The sequence below is a fragment of the Cylas formicarius genome, unplaced genomic scaffold (genome assembly GCF_029955315.1).
Source record: "Cylas formicarius isolate icCylForm1 unplaced genomic scaffold, icCylForm1.1 PGA_scaffold_2__14_contigs__length_35257938, whole genome shotgun sequence".
Classification (NCBI taxonomy): Eukaryota; Metazoa; Arthropoda; class Insecta; order Coleoptera; family Brentidae; genus Cylas; species Cylas formicarius.
Window position 1 is genome coordinate 34,175,166 of NW_026844319.1, and position 21,403 is coordinate 34,196,568.

General features: G+C 37.0%; 1 protein-coding gene across 2 annotated transcripts in view; it reads left to right on the plus strand.

Annotated features, from left to right (window-relative positions):
• Nucleotides 1–21,403, plus strand: part of LOC132697911 (uncharacterized) — a 38,398-nt gene that overhangs the window by 760 nt on the left and 16,235 nt on the right. Inside the window, exons 3-13 of one of the 2 annotated variants that reach the window (XR_009618320.1) lie at nucleotides 312–838; nucleotides 887–1,052; nucleotides 1,102–1,398; nucleotides 1,448–1,693; nucleotides 4,829–5,045; nucleotides 7,398–7,519; nucleotides 9,603–10,129; nucleotides 10,182–10,347; nucleotides 10,397–10,693; nucleotides 11,225–11,470; nucleotides 13,917–14,838. Coding sequence is in view for 1 of the 2 variants with exons in the window: in XM_060663669.1 (XP_060519652.1) it covers nucleotides 312–838; nucleotides 887–1,052; nucleotides 1,102–1,398; nucleotides 1,448–1,693; nucleotides 4,829–5,045; nucleotides 7,398–7,519; nucleotides 9,603–10,129; nucleotides 10,182–10,347; nucleotides 10,397–10,693; nucleotides 11,225–11,470; nucleotides 13,917–14,186 (3,081 nt within the window). In the remaining variant the exon portion in view is untranslated. Of the gene's footprint in view, nucleotides 1–311; nucleotides 839–886; nucleotides 1,053–1,101; nucleotides 1,399–1,447; nucleotides 1,694–4,828; nucleotides 5,046–7,397; nucleotides 7,520–9,602; nucleotides 10,130–10,181; nucleotides 10,348–10,396; nucleotides 10,694–11,224; nucleotides 11,471–13,916; nucleotides 15,128–21,403 lie in introns of those variants that run through there. The other variant, XM_060663669.1, reaches the window with a different exon arrangement.

The window sequence follows — 21,403 nt, forward strand, 5'->3', positions numbered from 1 at the left end:
GAACATTAAGAGACTGATTTATTTTTCTATATTACTTGGATAATACCTCGCTGAGTTATTATTTATCTATAAGGCATGTAATGTAATATTTAATAGGTTGTCACTATCAAAAACAGCAAAATTATTTCACCACTCAGCTTAAACAAATTCACAAAGTATCCGTAACCAAACAACAAAAAATCCAAACAAGTATTAAAAATGAAAAATAGTATTATTTATGGTATTATTATTTTTGACATTTCTCGTTCAAAATAGCTTTTTACTAATAAAGAAGGTGAACTTAATCCGCGGCTGACATTTCTCCGTTTCAGTTCATTAACGATTCCGATTCCACGGACACCTATGGTGCCCTACTTCAACGGTCAATCAGAACGGCGTTGCATCTGAGGGACAGAGACTTGACCGAAGACGACGTGATCTGTCTCTGTTCTTACAATCACGGGGACAGCTGCGTGCCTTTCATCGCTTGCCTGTTTCTTGGGCTAAAAGTCGCGTCCCTTGATCCTTCGCTGAGTTTAAACGACGCCATCCACCTGGTCGAATTAACAAAACCGAAAGTATTCTTCGTGGTAACAGACTGCTTGCAAATGATACGAGGTTCCATAAAAGCCGTGGATATAGATTCAGAAATCGTCGTCTACTCCGAATCCAAAATCGATGGGTGTACTCCCTTCAGTACGTTCTTACAAGAGCACGTCGATGAAGAAACCTTCAATCCGAAAGAGCCAGCAGATGTTTCTGATACAGCGGTCGTATTCTTCAGTAGCGGCACCACGGGACTGCCCAAGGGAATATGCTCGACCCACAAGGGGCTGCTATACCAGGCCTTTTTCCTAAAGTGAGCTTCTATTGGGTGCAGGTGCAAAAACTCAATTTCTGCTTTTAGTCACCTGGGCATGGTCGCTTCCAACGGAGTCGTCTTATCTTACTCTTCTTTGTACTGGATATCCGCCGTCATGAACCTCGTCGCTTGCACGATTCTTGGAGCCGCTAGGGTGATCTGCAAGTCATTCGACCCTCTTGAAACGTGGAAGATTATAGACAAGTATAAGGTGATCGATATTCTTACCCTTAGAGTTTAGTTACCTCCAGAGGTTCCAGGTCTCGTACATGTTTTCCGCACCGATTCAGGCGTACCACATGTTGGCGGTCGGTAGACCTGACAACATCGACACGAGCAGCTTAAACGCGTTAGTCACCGCAGGTAGTCACTGCTCGGTGGATAAAATAACCGAGCTAAGAGACCTGTTGCCAGGGACGTACGTCTTTCAGGGATACGGACAGACGGAAGTGTCGGGCGTGTCGTTGTTTTTCAACACCAATCGGACGAAGGACAAGTTGCAACTGTATTACAAGCCGGGCTCGTGCGGGAAACCGCTACCCATGTTCAAGTACAAGGTGATCGCATAAGGCGGGCAGCACGGTGGGTTACTTTTCGATCTTAAAGGTTACAGACGCGGAAACTGAAGAAAACTGCGGGCCTAATCAGAGAGGGGAGTTGCGTGTCAAATCCGATTTGTTGATGAACGGATATTTCGGCATGGATTCGTCGGTAGCTTTCGATTCAGACGGGTGGTTGAAGACCGGAGATGTGGTATACTACGACGACGAGTTTTGTTTTTACATTGTTGATAGGATAAAGGAAATGTTGAAGTACAGATCTTGGCACGTGGTACCTGCCGTGTTGGAACAGGTATGGTCTGTTCATAGATATAAGAAAGTGGCCAATTGCTTTTGAATGGGATTATTCATGGGTAGTCATTAACATACAAGATTATTACCTAAAGTTTCGGAATTTAAAATCAGGTAAAATTGTGGTCCGTAATAGAAAATAATTTTGTACCTACCTGTGTTTAATATTCTTTGGTTTGGTATACTACTTAGTTTAAGTTTATTAGTAATCATTCTTATTTCGTGTGTAATACAGCGTGTGTTGAATCGTGTGCGAATTATGCAAAATATGTGCGAGTCTAGTGTATCTCAGGAGATGCTCCCGCCCAAATTTAGAAAACATTTTGTGACTAAGTTTATTTGACTCTCATTGAACGTGGTGCCAGCAAGCAAGCATCTTTGGACGAAAATTCCAACATCAACTGTACAATACTTAAAAACCGTAAATACAAAAGTTTAAGCTGTCTATATGGACTATATTGTTATGTAAAAGAAACTGACATCTAAAACACAGATTTGAAATTATTGCCAATTTTATGAAGTCGTTTCCTGTGCGTGTTCCGGTTCAAGAATTTTTCCGGTCTTGTAAACTGTTTTTGAAAAATGGTCTTTTTTGTAGACCCTTGAACACGCGAATTTTATTTTTTTTTTTAAAACTTTGTGACCCCCCAGCACTCCCATTTTTAATAGGTTCCGTCACGGGGCAAAGCTGCATTTATGTGCAAATTATGAAGTCTATTGCTTTAAATTTCGGACACTTATCGTGTTTGATATCGAGGTCCAAAAAACAGTGGAAAATCGCCAAAAAAAGATGGATACCGGTGTCGGATCAGGGCCATTTCTTATAAGCTTATGTGCGTCGTGGAGGGTTAAAGAGGAGGCAAATTTCAATTTTGCAGCTGCAACGGTTCAAAAGTTATTCAGGATAAACCAAAAGACAAGCACGGAGAACGGAGAACGGACAAACAGACAAAAAAAATATTTTTTTTGACAGTGATCGTTTCTGTACCAACGGCGATCCCATAGGACTTACCGTTACCGGGATATAATATTTTTATATGAGCGCAGATACTTTCGAAAAATTCGGATTCATCGATTTTCGAAAGTAACAAGATTGGATAAGGATAGAATAAGAAGCCGCATCGCGAGGGGCCCATTGTACCACTATGTAGAAAATGTCTTTCATATTTCGCCGAACTTCAAAGTTACGGCAAACATTGGTAAATACAAAAATTTTTACAAATAATAGCGATTTCCAATTATATTTTTTCAAATATCTTGCTCACCCTGTACACAAATTACGACACTTTTTAAACCGAATTATTCCGTGTTTTATAGTTTTTCATTTACGCCGAAAACGGCAATTTTAGGATCTTTTACATTTTTTGGCCATAAACGACACACCCTGTATATAATTCAAACAATGTATGAAATTGAGGAGATAGCACTGGATTTTCTTTTTCATTCTTAAAATACTTTCCGACTCCCCAACCCCCCCCCCCCAAATTTCAATAGGTTCCGTTACGGGAGCAAGCTTCATACGTGTTTCAAATTTGAAGTCGATAGCTTCAAATTTCGTGTTTCATAGCAATGTCCAAAAAACAGTCGAAAATAAAAAAAAAAGATAGGCGCCGAAATTTGACCGCAGTCATTTTCACATATCTTATGCATCTCGTGAACTGCTAAAAAGGAGCAAAATTTGAAGCGTCTAGCTCAAACCCTGCGGAAGTTATCGGAGAAAAAGTTCAGGAACAGAGAACGGACAGGCAAAAAAACGTTTTTTTTTTCGATGCCGCAGGACGCATCGATTTCATCGATTTCTCGAAAGTAACAATATAAGATAAAAAATACAGTTAAATTAAATAATAAAAATATCAAGGGTTGTTAGTTTTTAAATTGCTCTTGAACTTTTAAAAACCACCAGTAGTTTTAAGATCAAATTCATTAAAAATTCTAGGAAGAAGGTATGTAATCCATAATTTGATGTCCTAGATAGATACAAAATATAATTCTGTTTGCAGGGTATTCACATTTAGGAATGCTCAGTCTAACAATATGCTTCTACATTTTTTCAATAGTATTCCGCACGTACCCCTAAGGAATTCTTTTTCTTTAAGTGACGTGTCCTCTCAAAACACTGGCGATAAATCGGATGATCTGTCAGTAGCCATGTTGATTGTCGAATGCCGGAAGCTCATTGCTTCCGGCATTCGCATCAAATTTTCTTCATTAGTCCTTGTATTCTCGGCATTACAACAATATTTTTGAGACAAGATATTCTTCACAAAGCAGCAACATGATTATCCTCTATTTTTCCATGGAGAAATTCGTATTTTGTACCTATTTCTCATTATATGATCAGGTTTATTTACTTTCTTAATTCCTACTCTACCTCACTTTATCCACCCATAATCTTCTTCTTCAGGTGCTTATTCATTTCGAATGCTGGCTACTACCATGGATATTCTAATCTTGTCGACTGCTGCTTTGAAAAATCCTGTGGTTGTAAGAAAGAACCATTTTCTCAGATTGTGGTTGTGTGCCATGGGATTCTCCTCCGTCCTGGGCCTCTTTTTCCTTACGCTTCAGAATTAGCAGCAACAGATGGTATCGCTGGTCGTCACGCATAATGTGACCAAGTCGCATTCTTTGTCAATTCTGTTCTATCAACCCAGCAAATTTTTAGGATACGTCTATAGCGCCACATCTCAAAAGCCTCTAATCGTTTCAGAGACGTCTCTGTCAATATCCAGGATTCAACCCCGTAAAGAAGAGTAAGTAAAAAAAGACGGAGTTGACTTTTAAAAATGTTGTTCATTTTGATAAATGCTGATCTAGCCTTTTGTATCCTTTGTCTAATTTCAACTGAATGATCCCATCTGTCATTAAGATAATATCTTCAACATTCTTCTTTTAGAATAATATTCTGAAGACAGCAACGTAATGAGAATATTCTTAAGGGAATTTTAAACCCCCGCATGGTCTTAAAGCATGTTCTGCTTGTTCTATTCTGCTTTCGATTTTTTTTTATTCACCCTACAGTTCTGATAACAACACCGATTATAACCGCAGCAAGGCAGCAGCGGGTTGTATTGTGGATGATTGTGGGAACAAGGTTGAGGTTTCCTATAGAAATGTTAAGACTGCAATTTTCCAGGTATTGCTCTCCCATCCGGCGGTCCAACAAGCGGTCGTTATAGGCGTCCCCCACGAAGTAGACGGCGATCATCCGATGGCTTTGGTGATCGTTAACGACGGAAGCAGCGGCGTAACGCCCGAAGAATTGGAAAAATACGTGGACGACAAAGTTAACGAGACGCACAGGCTCAGGGGCGGGGTCAAATTCGTGAAGTCGTTTCCGGTGACCCCCTCAGGTAAAATTAAACGGGGCGTTCTGCGAGACATGGTAATGGAAGGGATAATTCAATGAGTTGTTGAGCCTATGGGTGCTGTTACTTGGGTAAATAAACGCAGTTGCTTTAAGTATTAATCGGTAGTTTATCATTTGTGATCGCAAATCAGGTCGATCTATAAAAATGGCCGAGATATTTAATTTCTTGTTGCACATGTCAAAAGTATGATGCAGCAAGCAGGCAGGCTATCAATATATTTTTTTAGGATATTCGCATGTCCTCCCACTTTCTCTCACAAATAGCATAAAGAACTTTAACCGTCTTTTTAGCCACATCTTCATGACCTAGATTGTTGAAATTTGATCGGTGCATCAAGCTCCGACATTTTCGATTTGGATTAAGGATTGAATTGTTTAGTTTCGATTTGGTTCATTGAAATAGTTTTCAGTCAAACAGTAAACTTTTTAGTCGATATGTTTGGTAGAAGAATTCAATTGGCCTTGTAAGTCTCAATTTGTACAAAACTTTAATTAATCTCAGTTCTTCTTTTTTTTTTTTAAATGACATGGACCAGGGAATCAATAGCAAAGTTGTCTTTTTTGAGTATTTTTGTATTTCCAAATTTTAAGAAGTCAAATTGTTACGTTATTTTTCATTTTTTAAATTCAATAGCTTAAGTGCATCTTTTGTCCAAATAAATACTTTGTTCTCGCAATAAACCTACTTTCCTCATTTTTCATTTTAAAGAAAACGTAAAAAGACGGTCACATTCAAAATAATTATTTAATAATTTAAATTGTAAACTCAGAAACTCAGAGGACAATGGATCGGTAGCCACTGTTTTATTTTGAAAGTTGGGCTGCTATTTTTATGTTTTTATTAACAACTAAGGTGTGAAACCCGTTTTTTGCTATAATTTTTTGTTTATTACCCGATTTATACAAATCACAGCTCGCTTTTTAGGTATTTTCACAACATTATGTTTGTTTTTATTGGAGATACACTATTTAAAAGCGAACATCTCATCTTGTGCCAAGCTAACTTCATCAATAAGGTCTGTAATAAATTCTTACGGAGTGGCATCAAATTCTTCCTTAAGTGACATTCATGTATTGAACGAATGATATGGCCAGTACTGATCTTAATGCAATTGAACACCTCCGATTCAACCTCAATTATAACTAAACCAAACTTGAAATACCAGAAATAAAGGAAAAAAAATCATTGAATAATTGGTTTCATTTGTATTTTAACCTGAACCTCTCACTTTTATAGAAGGTGCAACTCCCTCAGCCTCAAAACACTCCATTGTTGTGCCTATAGACAAGAAGAATATCACTTCTATCGGTTTTTTCCAAAATATTCGAAAAGTGTTTTTACGTGCTGCTCGGTGCATTTTTAAAGAAGGAGCAATTTTTCTATAGAAAAAGCCTCATTGGAAAAATTGGCGTCTACGTTGACATATTGATTTCTACCTGTTTGTGTTCTTCATCGATCTAACATCGATGTAAATGGCATCAACCTGCACCAACCGATGCCATAATTCTAGAATATATCCTGTCTAAGATATTATTATATATTAGAATGAATGAATCTACTATTCGTAGACCCGTGCTGTCCGTCTATAGTGTGTCTCGTGAATACAAACTAAATATACTTATAAAGAAAGGTTTCAAAAAGCTTACCAAAAGTGCAGGTAATGCATTTTCTACTGAATTTAGTCCTGAGCTGACACCAAATCTGAAAAGTTCTGAAAAGATCATGCTATATTGCGATCCAAGTGACAACAGCTGCCTCCGCTATTGCATTTTACAGGGTGTTCCGAATTTCTCGAAAAAAACTTGGTCCTTTTGGTGCACCCTGTACATACTCAAATTAAAATAAAAGTTTGTGACTTTGCGTAGTTCATTAGGGAACGACCTATGATATTGGGACCAGTTGTTAGTGGCCGGATTTTCTTGTCCAGCAATTATACCAATTCGTTTTTATTATGCCCTGAACCGAGTGCGACGGACGTTGCGAAAACAATAAGCTCTCCTTTATCGTCCTTGAGCGTATAAAGCGAGATTTCGAATTATTTACACAGTGACCCGAAGTAATCTGTGTGCGGTAAGCTTTACGTTATTTTTCATTTACTAGCTGATAGGGGGGCCTTTTTATCGCGGACCGGATTATAATTACGTTACGAAATTAACGCTCGTTGGCAATTTCAATTTTCCACAAGCGTCTCAGTTTATTTTTTCCGAATTCGATTCACGGTCGTTACGACATTTTGTACATTTATTTTCGTAAATCATGAATTTTCGCGGCGGAACGTACGGTAAGGCTTGATAGTTTACAAAAATCGCTCTCGCAAACATACGTTTGATTTAGAAATATTTTACGACGATTCTACGAAGATAATTTCGGCCACTCAACTACCAGATGTTAAGTTTCGAGGACTGGGGTTCGAATGTTTTCACGCCATGGTGAAGAATGGCAGCAAAATAGCACAGGTAATTATGCTAGTTTAGCGGTAATTAAAAAAACAAATATCTTTTTACACATTTATTTTATTTAATTACTTTCTGTGTAAAACACAGCCTTAGATCTGGCACCATAAGACAATTAAAAATTCATTTTAGAGAATAGATACATACAGTCAATTCAAAATCGATTTTTTTCTGTTTTTTTAAACTTATTTTTTGGTTTGTTGTCTACCTCGCTTAGGCTTTTAAGTCGTTTTAAGTGCCAAATAAAATGATTTGAAAACCCATAGGAGATACGAAAAAAAGTTTCATACAAAAGTTTCTTGGACTCTCCTGAAGATTTCAGATATTTTTTGTTGATAACAATGAGGTTATGTGTTTTTTTTTTCATATTTTAAATGTCCCATACAAAATTGTGTTATGAAGCTACTCATGCAGGTATTGCAACGAAAATTTAACCACAGACTAAGGAGATGATGCACTACTGAATCAGTTTGACAGATGCGCCTCAGCTTATGCAGGGTGTCCCAAATAGGTGGTGCCCTTTTGGCCAATTCAATTTACAAAATTTCAAGATTTTCGAATGGAACACCCTATATTTTTATTCAGGTATCAATTCTAGGACAAAAGATAAGGCAAGTTGGTAATTTATCTTTTGTTTAAATGTCACTTATTTTTTGAGATATTACACACACATTAGGTTACTTGGCGGCAAAATTAGGTATTTTTTAAATAACAAAGACATACTTCTTTTAAAGATATAATACTCCAGATATACGAAAAAACTAACGTTACAGGGTGTCACACACTTTAACAGATTTAACAAAACTTCAGAATTCATATTTAAAGAAACATTTAGTAGTTAATTATCTAGCGTGATCGAATACACCTTATAACAAAAATAAATAATTAAAGTTCATAGGCTAACTAAACAATTTGGAATAAAACAATCTATAAAAGAAAAAAAATAGAAATAATAACTAAAAAAAAACTTAAATATGGTGATACTGTAATATGTTTTCAATATATTGCCTTCAAAAGAACTAGTATCATCTCTTTGCTATTTAAGAAATACCTAATATTGCCAACAAGTAACTTACTATGGGCAGCTTTAAATTCAACAAGAATTTATACGGGTGTTATCTTAAATCTCGAATATCTCAAATAGTTGAACTCGCCAACACGGCACCACCTATTTGGGGCACCCTGTATAAGCTGAAGCGCACCTGTCAAACTGATTCCGTAGTGCATCATCTCCTTGGTCTCTGGTTAAATTTTCGTTACAATCAGTAGCGCCACAACACAATTTTATATGGGACAATCAAAATATGAAATAGAACACATAACCTCAATTTCCGCAAAAACTATGCAAAATTCGAATAAGAATTTCTTAAGAAAGTGGCCCCTATTTTAACCAAAGATTCCAAAAACGCCGGAATATGCAGGGTGTACCATTTAAAATGACAAAGTTGATGTCAGGGGGCACTTTTCGGGCACTTTGTATCAACAAAATTATAATATTTTAATTATTCATGGGAATCCAAGAAACTTTTGTACGAAACCTTTTTTCGTATCTCCTATGGGTTTACAGATCGTACAGTCGATCATTTTATTTGGCACACGGTGTACCTTACAATAAAAGTTACGTCAATACCATGAGTTACACTAGAAAAATAATATATTTATAAATAAAACATCCTTTTTTTTATTTTTCTATTTAGAATGTTATATTTATAAAAATAAAATTTAAAAAATTCACATGTTTCACTTTTTTATACCATATCTACATACTACAGTTGTACATTCTCAGTAAGACCTATAAATGTTATAGTTGCTCGTGCGTCCGTGAACACTCAAAAACCTCTAATCGGTGTTTTAGCACTCAAACTGCTCACTAAAAATGCGAAATGCCTTACTATACTATAATACAGAGTTTTGGGTTTGAGTCAGTTTTCTTTGTGCCTTTTGACGTTTCAAATCACTGACCTAACTGTCCGTTTGGTGGAAAATCGATTTTAGACAGTACCTAGTGCGCTCTTTAGTAACTTTAGCTTCCCGGTTTTGGTTTATTTACAATAAAAAATCACACCACATTCTTGGTGCATTTCAGTTTAATTATGAGACGGACTCCACGGACACTTTCGATGCCCTAATCCAACGCTCAATCAGAACCGCTTTGCATCTGAAAGACAGAGACTTGTCCGAAGACGACATGGTCTGCCTTTGCTCTTACAGTCACGCGAATAGTTGCGTGCCTTTCTTAGCTTCCCTGTTTCTTGGGCGAAAAATCGTATCTCTGGACCCTTCGCTGAGTTTGAACGACACCATCCACCTGGTCAAGTTAGTAAAGCCGAAAATATTCTTCGTGGTACCGGATTGCTTGCAAATGATACGAAAGGCGACAGAAGCTGCGGGCATAGATCCAGAGATCGTCGTCTACTCAGATTCCGAGATCGATGGGTGTACTCCATTCAGTTCGTTCTTGAAAAAGCATCCCGATGAAACAACATTCGCTCCAGTGGAACATGCAGATGTTTCCGAGACGGCCGTCGTCTTCTTCAGTAGTGGCACCACCGGGCTCCCTAAAGGAATATGCACCAGTCATAAGGGGTTGTTTTATCAAACTTGTTTGTTTAAGTGAGTGCCTTTTGCGTGCCGCCGCTCCCGATCGTGACGGTTCTGATTGCAGATACTTGGACTTTATGAATGAAAATAGCGTGGTCTTGTCTTTCACAAGTCTCTACTGGATATCTGCCGTTCTGTGCCTCATTGCGACTACCATTTCCGGAGCTGCTAGGGTTGTGTCCAAAAAATTTGATCCTCTGACTGCGTGGAAACTTCTGGATAATTATAAGGTGCGCAGGGTTGTTAAATATCTTTCGGGTTATTAATGAGAAGTTACAGGTGACGAGCGCTTTTTGCTCACCGATCCAGATGTGCGAAATGCTGTCGATTGGCAGACCTGAAAATATCGATACGAGCAATTTGAGAACTTTCGTAGTGGGAGGCTCTAACTGCTCCGTACCCAAACTCTGCGAACTTAGGGACTTGTTGCCAGGAACGTTTGTTTTTCAAGGATTCGGGCAGACCGAAACCTCCGGCGTCATGTTGATGTTTAACATCAATGATCCCAAAGACCGCACCGAGATACACAACAAACCAGGCTCGTGTGGTAAACCAATTCCGATGTACAAATACAAGGTAACCACCTACCAGAGTATTTGCGCAAGCTACCATTGACGTTAAAAGCTAATTTAACTTTTATTTTTCTTTATTCTACCTACAGTCCTTTCTGGGTTTGGACTCCTCGCCCCCCTCTCGTCTAATCATAACTTACGTAGTAGTCTTTACTTCTACAATCATTAGCAATTTCTTCAAGATTTTCTCGATTTCTTCGGTTCTGAGTAGGATCCAGGTCTCAGGTCACTACTGACCTTGTTAATTTTTGTAGTATCGATTTCAACTGTAGCTTAGGATTTTCGAGTCCATTAGCTTTTCAAATTCGAACAAATAATTAAATTTGAACTCTTCTTCTCATTCAAAATTAGAGCCACACACAAGCGTCGTCTAAAAGTACAAAAATGGTGCTACACTCGTATTTGCCATTACTCTCATTAAGTCACTGAGTCACTTAAAAAACTTTTCACTTCAAATTGTAAACTAGCGTTAATGGTTGCTTACGTGAATCGACCGTAAGCTGGACAGTGTGGTGTTTGTTTGTTGAACTCAAAGGTTACGGATCTGGAAACTGAAGAAAACTGCGGACCTAATCAGAGAGGGGAGTTGCGTATCAAATCCGATTTGTTGATGAACGGATATTTCAACATGGATTCCTCAGTGACTTTCGACTTGGAAGGATGGTTGAGGACGGGGGATGTGGTGTACTACGACGAAGAATTTTGTTTTTATGCTGTGGACAGGATCAAGGAAATGCTGAAGTACAGGTCTTGGCACGTGCCACCTGCAGTATTAGAACAGGTAAACCGACGCTTCATAATGCAAATGATCGCAAAATCCTGAGCAAACTCCGAAAAAAAAGTAAATTTAAGCTGAGCTTGAATTTAAACCCAGAATTAATCTTATTTTGGTGAGCGTTAGTATACACATATCTTATAATGACAATTGACGTTGTTTCCGTATTATAATATGTTATCTGAGGTTCATTTTGCAATCTTCCAAAAACAATCGCGCTCTTTGCAGCATTTTTCTTGGTCGCCATAAATTAGGTTATCAAATATTTGGATTATCGTTCACAATTAAATTGTTTTTGTTTACTGAAATGACATGCGATTTGGAAGTTATTCGTTTCCAAAGGACAAGAAAAACATAACAAGTTTTTAACAAATACTGACGCTCTTCAGAACGTTTAGATTTAGGTGTGTCAGGTGTCTTTTTTTTTCCCTAAAGTATTTCCATGAGTTTTTAATTTAAAGATAATAGTCATTTACTACTACATTAATAATACTATAACATAATAATACTAAAACATACATTAATAATAATAGATAATAATATATAACATATATAAATAATATATAACAATATGTAACATTAAAATGGTATAACTGTATAGAACCTCTATACACCTTCGTGTGTGGACTGTATCTTGCTCTCGTACCGTTCAAACGCACTTTCCTTTGTGGTGGTCAGTTCGGTACTGGCGCGCTGGGCGGCATCCCTTCGGCTGCACAAACGGTCTGGCACGCACTTGGACCGTGATTGATGCATGATAGTCACGTGACTCCGGCGTGTTCACACATAGCGGGGTTTCACATATAGCAACGAAAACCAATAGGTTCTTAACAATAACATTAATTAAAAAATATTATTCCCTTAATGTATTTAAAGTTCAAGATTATTAATGTTATCCAAAATCATGATAATTAAAATCATCAGTGATGGAAGATTATTTAAACCAAGTGCGAGTGAAAACGGCTGTTTTTTCTGCTTCCAGAAGTGAGGTGAAGAATATCTAAGTGCTTTTAAAGCATGTGTGAACATCAAGAATGTGTTTATATGGTTGTTATATTTGAAAATTCTGCCAACCATTATTTACTACTTCCTAGCTACTATCTACCGACGTTTAAATTAAATTAAAATGAAGCTTTTTTTACTTGTATCACGTAAGGTTTTTGCAAACAGGAAAAAAAACGATATTTCTAAAATAATTTAATTTTTTATTCAGTAAAAAAGGGGAATCCTAGTTAAGAAATACACTACCGGTTCTTCCTGAGTGCTGTATTCACATAATTCTTTTTGCCATCCTGAAGGCTGGACGTTAACAACGATGCAAATCTCTAATTGAATCATTTAATTCGCGTTGGTCAAACACTTCGTGGTCTCTGAAATCTGGTGTGAAATCTGAGCCATCTGAGTCGGAATTAGATTCCTCTGAATCTAACGATATGACGTTTTTAAATTCTTTTGGGGCGGTAAGGTATTGGTCAAATAGCAGAATGAAGATCGGGATACACATTTCGTTTCTCATTTTTTCTGTTGAATCCTTGAACATTATACGAACAAAAATAACAATCATCACTGTGATTCCTAGGCTCTCCATAGGAACACCAAAGTTTAAACATTTCTTCCTACCTTTTTACCAGTGTCTTAATGCTTCAACGCAAAAGAAGTTATAGTTTGCCTTTGCACAATGTCTTCTTTTATAGGTTTTAGAACATTAGAAATACGCAACAACGAAGACAACAGCCGCGGACGACGACCAATACAACCAAACTGCGCATAAGCACGTTACAACGCTGTATTGACGCTTCTGCGCCAACTCTGTTGCTTTACAGAGAAATCTAATATTATCCAGTGTTGCCAAATCACACTCAATTTCAGAAAAAGCAATTTATTTAAAAATCATGCGTAACATGGAACAAACCTGTTAAAATAACATTTTTAAGATATAAAAAATGACGCGATAAAGCAAAAATATGGCGTTTTTTGGAATGAGGACCCCAAAAACATACAAATAAGCAAACAGCTTTCAAACATCAAAATCACTGTAGACCTATGTTATTAAGGAACCAAACCAGAATATCTTACAAAAATTTATTTATGCAAATGTTCAGAATTACCAGAAAACCAAATTAAGTGTTTAACAAGTTGTTTTGGATAGCGAAAATAGCGAAACACTTTGTTGGTGGAGAAAAATTCAATCTCTATTTTTGTGGATTCGCTATATTTTTGATTTACTCGATTTGTTTGTAGAAGGGATGCTGTTACGACGATCACAGTGCCTGTAAATGTAAAAGTCGTCAGTGTGACTGGCTATTTATATCTGACACTTCAATTTTCTATTTATCAGTTTTACGAAACTACTGATATAAAGATTCAAATTTAAATTGATCTAAATTTCTACTACTGATAATGCTGATTTGCTCTGCTTCCCTATAGAAATGTTAAGACTGCAATTTTCCAGGTATTGCTCTCCCATCCAGCAGTCCAACAAGCGGTCGTTATAGGCGTCCCCCACGAAGTCGACGGCGATCATCCGATGGCTTTGGTGATCTTAAACGACGAAAGCAGCGGCGTAACGCCCGAAGAATTGGAAAAATACGTCGAGGGTAATGTGAACGAAACGCACAGGCTCAGGGGTGGCGTCAAGTTCATGAAATCCTTCCCGATAACCCCAACCGGTAAAATTAAACGCACCGATTTGAAGAAAATGGCGTTGAACGGGTCAATTTAGTCGCGTCATACTTTAGTTACTGCCAAATTTGAAAGACTTTGAACTGGATCGCTAGTAGACAATACGTGAGGACTTTGCCTTGGATCTACAAAGGAAGGAGCATCAATGTTTTCGTTATATTGGTATCGATTTCACGCCTTACGCTCGTTATCATGGCGCTGTGAAATAGGAATATATCCGACGCAGCGACCTTAAGTTTGTAATTGTCCAAGATGAATAAAAAGTTCTCAACCTAAAATCGTAGTGGTCAGCCGACAATCCGATTTAACTGGTAGTTACCTCTCTTAAACTGGGAGCAACAACCCGACAGTATCAATTCAAGACAAAAATTGCTGGTAAAAGTTATTAAAATAATATTTTTAATATATATTGTTTCCGGTTCCTACTCTAAAAAAAAGTGTCACTTGAAAAGACGACTTTAAAGATTATTATAATTTTGACATGTGTCAAAACCGATGGTGATAAAATAGTAAACTCTCCAACACGGTTATTAATTTCTCCACAAAAAAAGTTGCCGCCAGCTTAAGAGAATTGTAATTAGTAACTCGATTACCATCTGAGATTCTTTCGCTGTAAGTCTACTGATCGGGTACTTAAACAAATAGCTGGTTAAATCGTCGGTCTAAAACCCAAAACGTTAGATTAGTGAAATGTATATGCCTCGAATAATAATGATATTCGCTAGAATGTACCATAAATTAATTTAATGTATCCATTTTGCGACATTAAAATGAATTGCAGTATTAGGACTTTTGCTTGTTTTAATGGTCCTAAAGTTTTATTCTCCCAATAAATTTGAAGAATGGACTCTATTACGGCAATTTTTATTTTGCAATTATCTTAATTTTAATTAAGCGGTTATTATAAAAATTGGTTTTCGGAAACTTCCTCATTCCCACCATTTTACATTCAACCATAAAAAATAAACAGATCTTTTACACACATTTATGAATACTTTCTTTTCTTTTCTGCATCTAGTTAGGATTAAAGGCATTAGAAATTAATCCTTTGTTTAATGGACCCAGGACATTTATTATTGTCAAAAGTCAGACACAGAATAGTTTCTAGTCAGCACACTTGATAAGTTGCCCCTTTAAATTATAAAGTTTCTTATCATTTAATCTAAAATCTTAGAGCGATTTTCGATCCGAAACTAAAATTAAATGGACATGTAGAACATAAATATATTGTACAACTCTTATGACAGAAATGTTTTATACTTGTCGGCGGAGTTTAAACGGCAGTGAAATCAAACCTGATTAAGAACTTTAATGAAAAGAAATCACGATTCACAGAATACAATGAACAAAAATGGATAAAAAGTACTAAGCGTTGTTGTACTTGGCGGCGGTATTTTTCTACGCGATGTAGATCGGAACTCCGTCGAATTCTCCGAACAAAGGCGGTTGCCATGGTTACGGACGGACAGTCGGCTCGCACGGCATAATGAGCGCATTCACTAGATCGAGAGTCAGCAAAACTTTTCTCTAAGAATACTATTACATATAGTCATTTTATGCAACATACAAAATGGCATAGAACTATTTCTAAGATATATTTATTTCAAAAAACATGGCATATAATATTAATTTTGTATCAAAGCACTTGAAAAACAGACGCAGAGTAGGGCATCTTTTTATACAAATTACGTGGTACAAAGTAAATTGTCCCGATTTTGAGCTCTCGAACAGTGGTTCCCTGACTTTTTCTCACTTTCAAAATTCAGCTGTGGTAATTTTAATATTTGTTTATGCAATGACTATCGTAGGTGAGGATACTGCGAGGTTTCTAGAAATGAGTTTGGATGAATAATTAAACTGGAAGTCTGATACTCTTATTTCACTCTAAATAGTGTAAACTCTGTTTTTATAAGTCTTCGTGAGATCTTAACTAGGCAACAATGCGAAGGTGGAGACCTCCACTTAAGAGTGTGTTTAAATCTTTATAGTTTATTTTTCAAATTTCAAAGTTTTAAATTAGAAATTTGCAATTAACTGTAATTTCATTCTTTTCTTAGTTTATGCTTGCTTATATTTCGAACTGATTGGTTTAAGTTCCTACGTGTTTATTGTTTTTAACTTTTCTAAATAATCAAACGCAAATGCAATGCAAAAACTTACTGCACCCGACAGGTCTTCCGATCTTTTACATATCCATCCAGTGATTAGGCAAACGAATGTACATTTCATGACGTTTTCCATGTCGGCAGAGCTAAACCTCGCGCTGGAACTGGCGATAGCGAAAGCGACGTACATGAAAATGCACACCTCGCTCATGATGACGTAGCAAAAATGGGTGGCGGCGAATATGATTGTCGAGATATACAGCACGTGACCGGTAAACGTCATGTGGGCGGCCAAGTAGAACCTTTGGTAGCCGCGCAGTTGATCCGCAAGAGTGCGCGCGGGCCAGATGCCCCCACCGTCTTGGCGTCTTTTCGCCTCCAGGGCGTCTTTCGAATTAAATCAAAGCAAATTTTGTCAGTACAAAAACAAAATTCGGCCAGCTAAATTGAAAAGATGTACATTCTGTATAGGCAACAAATAGTAGTTCTCCGGTATTAACAAAAAGTTTTATTTTATTGATAATAATTGTTTATCAAAATAAATAAGAACTAAAAGTTCAGATTTTCACGAAATTATATATTATGACATGACAATTGTTTCGACAACACCGCGTCTTTAACAAAACATTTGAATTTTTTTTTTGATCTCGTAAACAGTTTCTAAAAAATGATGTTTTTTGTAGACGCGCGATTTTTAATTTTTTTAGAATACTTCCCGACCCCCCAGCCCCCTCATTTTCAATAGGTTCCCTCACTAGGCACATATGTGCCAAATATGAAGGTCCAAAAAAAATATCTTACGAGCTTATGTGCAGTTGAAAAGGAGGCAAATTTCAATTTTGTAGTTCTAACGATTCGAAAGTTATTTAGGAAACACAAAGAGACGAGAACGGAGAACGGAGAACGGACAAACGGGCAAAAAAAATTTTTTTTTCGACGGAGACTAGCGTCAATTGAATAAGTGGGACTAAAAAGTGCTAACAAAAAGTATCTCGCCAATCCATATCTAGACCTGCTTCACAGGATAGTATCCAAAGCACTGCTGTAACTAGTGGTAGCTAGCGATAAAGTACTGAAATAAATACGTATCATCTACCTTTGACGACTCCAGTTAGTTTACCAAATAGTTCTTCGTAAAGGTTCAAAATCAAAACCAAGTAATTGGCCAGGCAGTTGCCCTGGTACGAGTTCAAACAGTCTGCCAATTGCTCGATAACGTAGACAGCGCCCTCTCGATAATTTATCCGGATCACGCCCGCGAATAGGAACGCGACGGATATGAGGCTAGCGAGGAACGAGTGTCTTCGAAACGTCTGCACTTGCGCCTGGTCGATTATGCTCGATATGCCGTACAATTTCGTCCTCTGGAGCAGCTTGGCCAAGCCGTTCGAATATCTCTCCGCTTGGGTTCTCGTTCGCAGCACTGCCAAGGTGAAAATTATGCTCCAGGTGCACCTGGCGAGACGACATATTTCGTTTTTCAGGTCGACGTGTTCTCGACGGTGAAAGCATTTATATGCGGAGGATGCCCTACGAATTGAAATACGCTGTTGTGTCTTTTCTTAGGAACTGCTCGGAATCCAGGGCCAGTCAATAAATATTTTTATAAACTTTGGCAATGTGTTTTTAATAGCATATAGAAAAATGTTTAAAAAAAATTTTATGCGATTAGTAATTATTAACATTTTGGAGTTTTCCTTAAGTTACATTAGTGTAAAATTAAATTTTAAAAAGAAGAACTATTACAAACTTCATCTGGGGTCTCAAGGGACTGCAGGTATAACGGCGAAGGGAGGGGAGGGGAATAGAGGGGGGCGACAGCAGCTGTTGGGTGTAGTTAACGCGGGCCCTAACAGAATAGTACACGTGGCAACTTGATAGGCTTGATACGTAATTGTTGTTTCCTCCGAAAAAAAAAAATAATTTAAAACAATTAAAAAATAAATATATTATTGTGCAGTGAGCGTGATAAAAGTTAATTACTGGGTTTTACAAACTTTACATGGTTTTGAAAACAACTGTGAATATTCAATAGTATATTTTATAATAGATCGATCTTAAGAGTTAGAACGTAATATTAAAATTTAATATATATTTGGAATCTGCATGAAATTTCCTATAAGATAGTGCTTACACAAACAGTTGATTTATTTTTTGTATTTTATTTATGCAGAAATAATATTTTAATTAATCGGAAAAATAGTGAAAATTCCGATTTTTTCACATTTTTGTTTATAAAAAAAGAAATTTCCAATCCTTACGTATGAAATTTTAATTAATTGTGATATAAAGGTTAGTTATTGATATTAGTAATATTTGTTATTACAGCCTCGTATCAAAATGGGTGAATTATCGAATAATGATAATATAAATAATGATTGCCTCATTTATGAAAAAAATTGGATGTAACTCTGAATTAAGCTCTGAGCTAAGAGATATTATAAAAGTCACTAGAAGAATACCAACACTGAAAGCTGCTTCTGTGAAAAGAGGGGATGGACTTTCTCAGTATTTAAATACTTGCGAATTTGTCTACGTGCATTCAGTATGCAGACAAAAATATATCAATAAAGGATGTATTACTGCTTATTTAAAAAAAAGAACACCACATCAACATGCTCTCCACCTAAAAAAAAACTGCGAACGGCTACTTCTATTGATTTTGATTGGAAAAATAAGTGCTTTTTATGTGAAAAAGAGGCGGATGAAATGAAGGAAAGAAGAAAGTCCAAATCGGTAAGACAGCAAATCAGCTACGTAACTACTTCTGAGTTCAAGCAAACTATTTTAACAAAATAAATACGAACAAAAAGTTCAGATTTTCACGAAATTATATATTATGACATGACAATTGTTTCGACAACACCGTGTCTTTATCAAATGTGTACACATTTGATAAAGACACGGTGTTGTCGAAACAATTTGAAGTGAAAATCTGAACTTTTAGTTCTTATTTATTTTGATAAATGGATTTTCATTAAGTAAAAGCCACCTCAGTTCAATCAAACTATTTTAAATTTGATAAGCGAAGAGAAAAGCGAATATTGTCGCAATATCCATAAAAGAATTGTAGGTGTGTTAGATCTAGCAGCTCAGGAAGCTAAGTATCACGCGGATTGTTATATGCGTTTGAAAACTACCGTAAAACAGACCCAGAGGGATAAAAAAATTCATCCAGTCAGTCATACAAGTAGATGCAGCAATGGAGCAGATTTTCAAATATATTGAAGAAAATGATGACTGCCAGTTTTCACTGGCAGAATTAAAAAGTATTGTGACAATTGATCATATTCCTGATGATAAAACGATAGAAATGAGGTTAATGAGGATAATATTGTACTCTCCGGTAAATTTGGATCTAATACAATCATATGTTTTAAAAAACAACAATATGAAATACGTCAGCTTTTTTTCAACGTAGCGAAAACGTGTTTTGCAAAAAATTTCGAAAAACGAACGGACTTGCAAAATGCTGCGACAGTTTTTAAAAATGCACTCTTGCTTTATATAATGCCCCCCAAAAAATAAAAGATCTTAATGCATTGCGATATAACTCTTTTTTGAAAGCAACTGCCAAAAATACCTGCGCTAAACTGCCGTCCTTACCACCTACTGCAGATGCCGCTATTGAACACTTCAAAAGAGTATATTTACTAGTTCAAACATGGTTCGGAAAAGAAATATTACCAGAAGAATGGGGTTGGTAAAATGAACGCGGAATATCGATACCGCAAACAATGACGCAGCGACCAGCTCCAATAATCTTTACTATTGGGTTGTTCGGAAAGTCATTTCGTTTTTTTTTGGGAACATGAAAGACAGTTTTCGTATAATGAATAAATATTTTATTAAATTATATATTGGCCATTCTGGTCCAACACCTTTTGCCATCTTTCTGGCAGTAACATAATTCCCCTCTCATAAAAGTTTTGGTCCTTGCTGGCAAAAAACTGGTTCAGGTGGTTTTCGACATCTTCATTTGAGGTAAAGGTTTTGCCATCCAAAAAATTTTGCAGGGACCGGAACAAATAGTAGTCGGAAGGCGCCAGATCTGGAGAATATGGTGGATGTTGCGGTACGTCCCATTCAAGCTGTAAAAGTTTTTGGCGAGTGACCAAACTTGTGTGAGGTCTCGCATTATCCTGGTGGAACACTACACCCTTCCTGTTGATTAATTCGGGCCTCTTCTCTTTAAGTGAATCATTCAATTTGTCCAGTTGATGACAATAGACTTCTGAATTAATCGTTGTATTGTCCGGCAAAAGCTCAAAAAAAACGATTCCTTTGACATCCCACCAAACGGAGAGCATGACCTTTTTTTGGTGAATGTTGGCTTTTGACACGCTTTGAGCCGGTTCATCTTTTCTGCTCCATGACCTCTTGCGTTTAACATTGTTGTATACAACCCATTTTTCGTCCCCAGTAATAATCCGCTTCAAAAATGGATCATTTTCTTGACGTTTGAGGAGCGAATCACACACGTCAACGCGACGACACAAATTTCGCTCCGTAAGGACATGGGGCACCCACACATCGAGCTTCGAGGTTAAGCCCATACCTTTCAAATGGCCATAAACAGTCGAATTCGACAAATTTAATCTCTCACCGATCTCTCTTGTGGTTGTTCGCCGATTTGCATCAACTAATGCCTTTATCGCATCTTTGTCAGCTTCGACCGGCCTTCCAGACCGTGGTGCATCTTCGACATCAAAATTGCCGGATCGAAATTTTGCAAACCAGTTCTGGCACTGGCGTACTGTTAACACGCCTTCTCCATACACATCCGTCAATTTTTTTCTCGCTTGGACAGCATTTTTACCTTTTCTGAAGTAAAAAAGTAAAATATGACGAAAATGCTGCTTATTGCTCTCCATATTTAAAAGGGCACCAACCAAAAACTACTGCGTAGAATTAATAGAACTTTTTCACACACAAGCCTTGCAATATCAGCTCTCAAGACATATAATGGTTATGCGGCTTAAGTGTGAAGTTGGTTTCGAAAAAACGTAATTAAGTCCTCTGACGGGAAAAAACGAAATGACTTTCCGAACAACCTTATAAAAATTATTATTTGCGCGTGCAAAACAGGATGTGGAGCATCTTGTGGGTGCAGGAAAAGTGGATTGAACTGCACTGCAGCTTGCTTAGAATG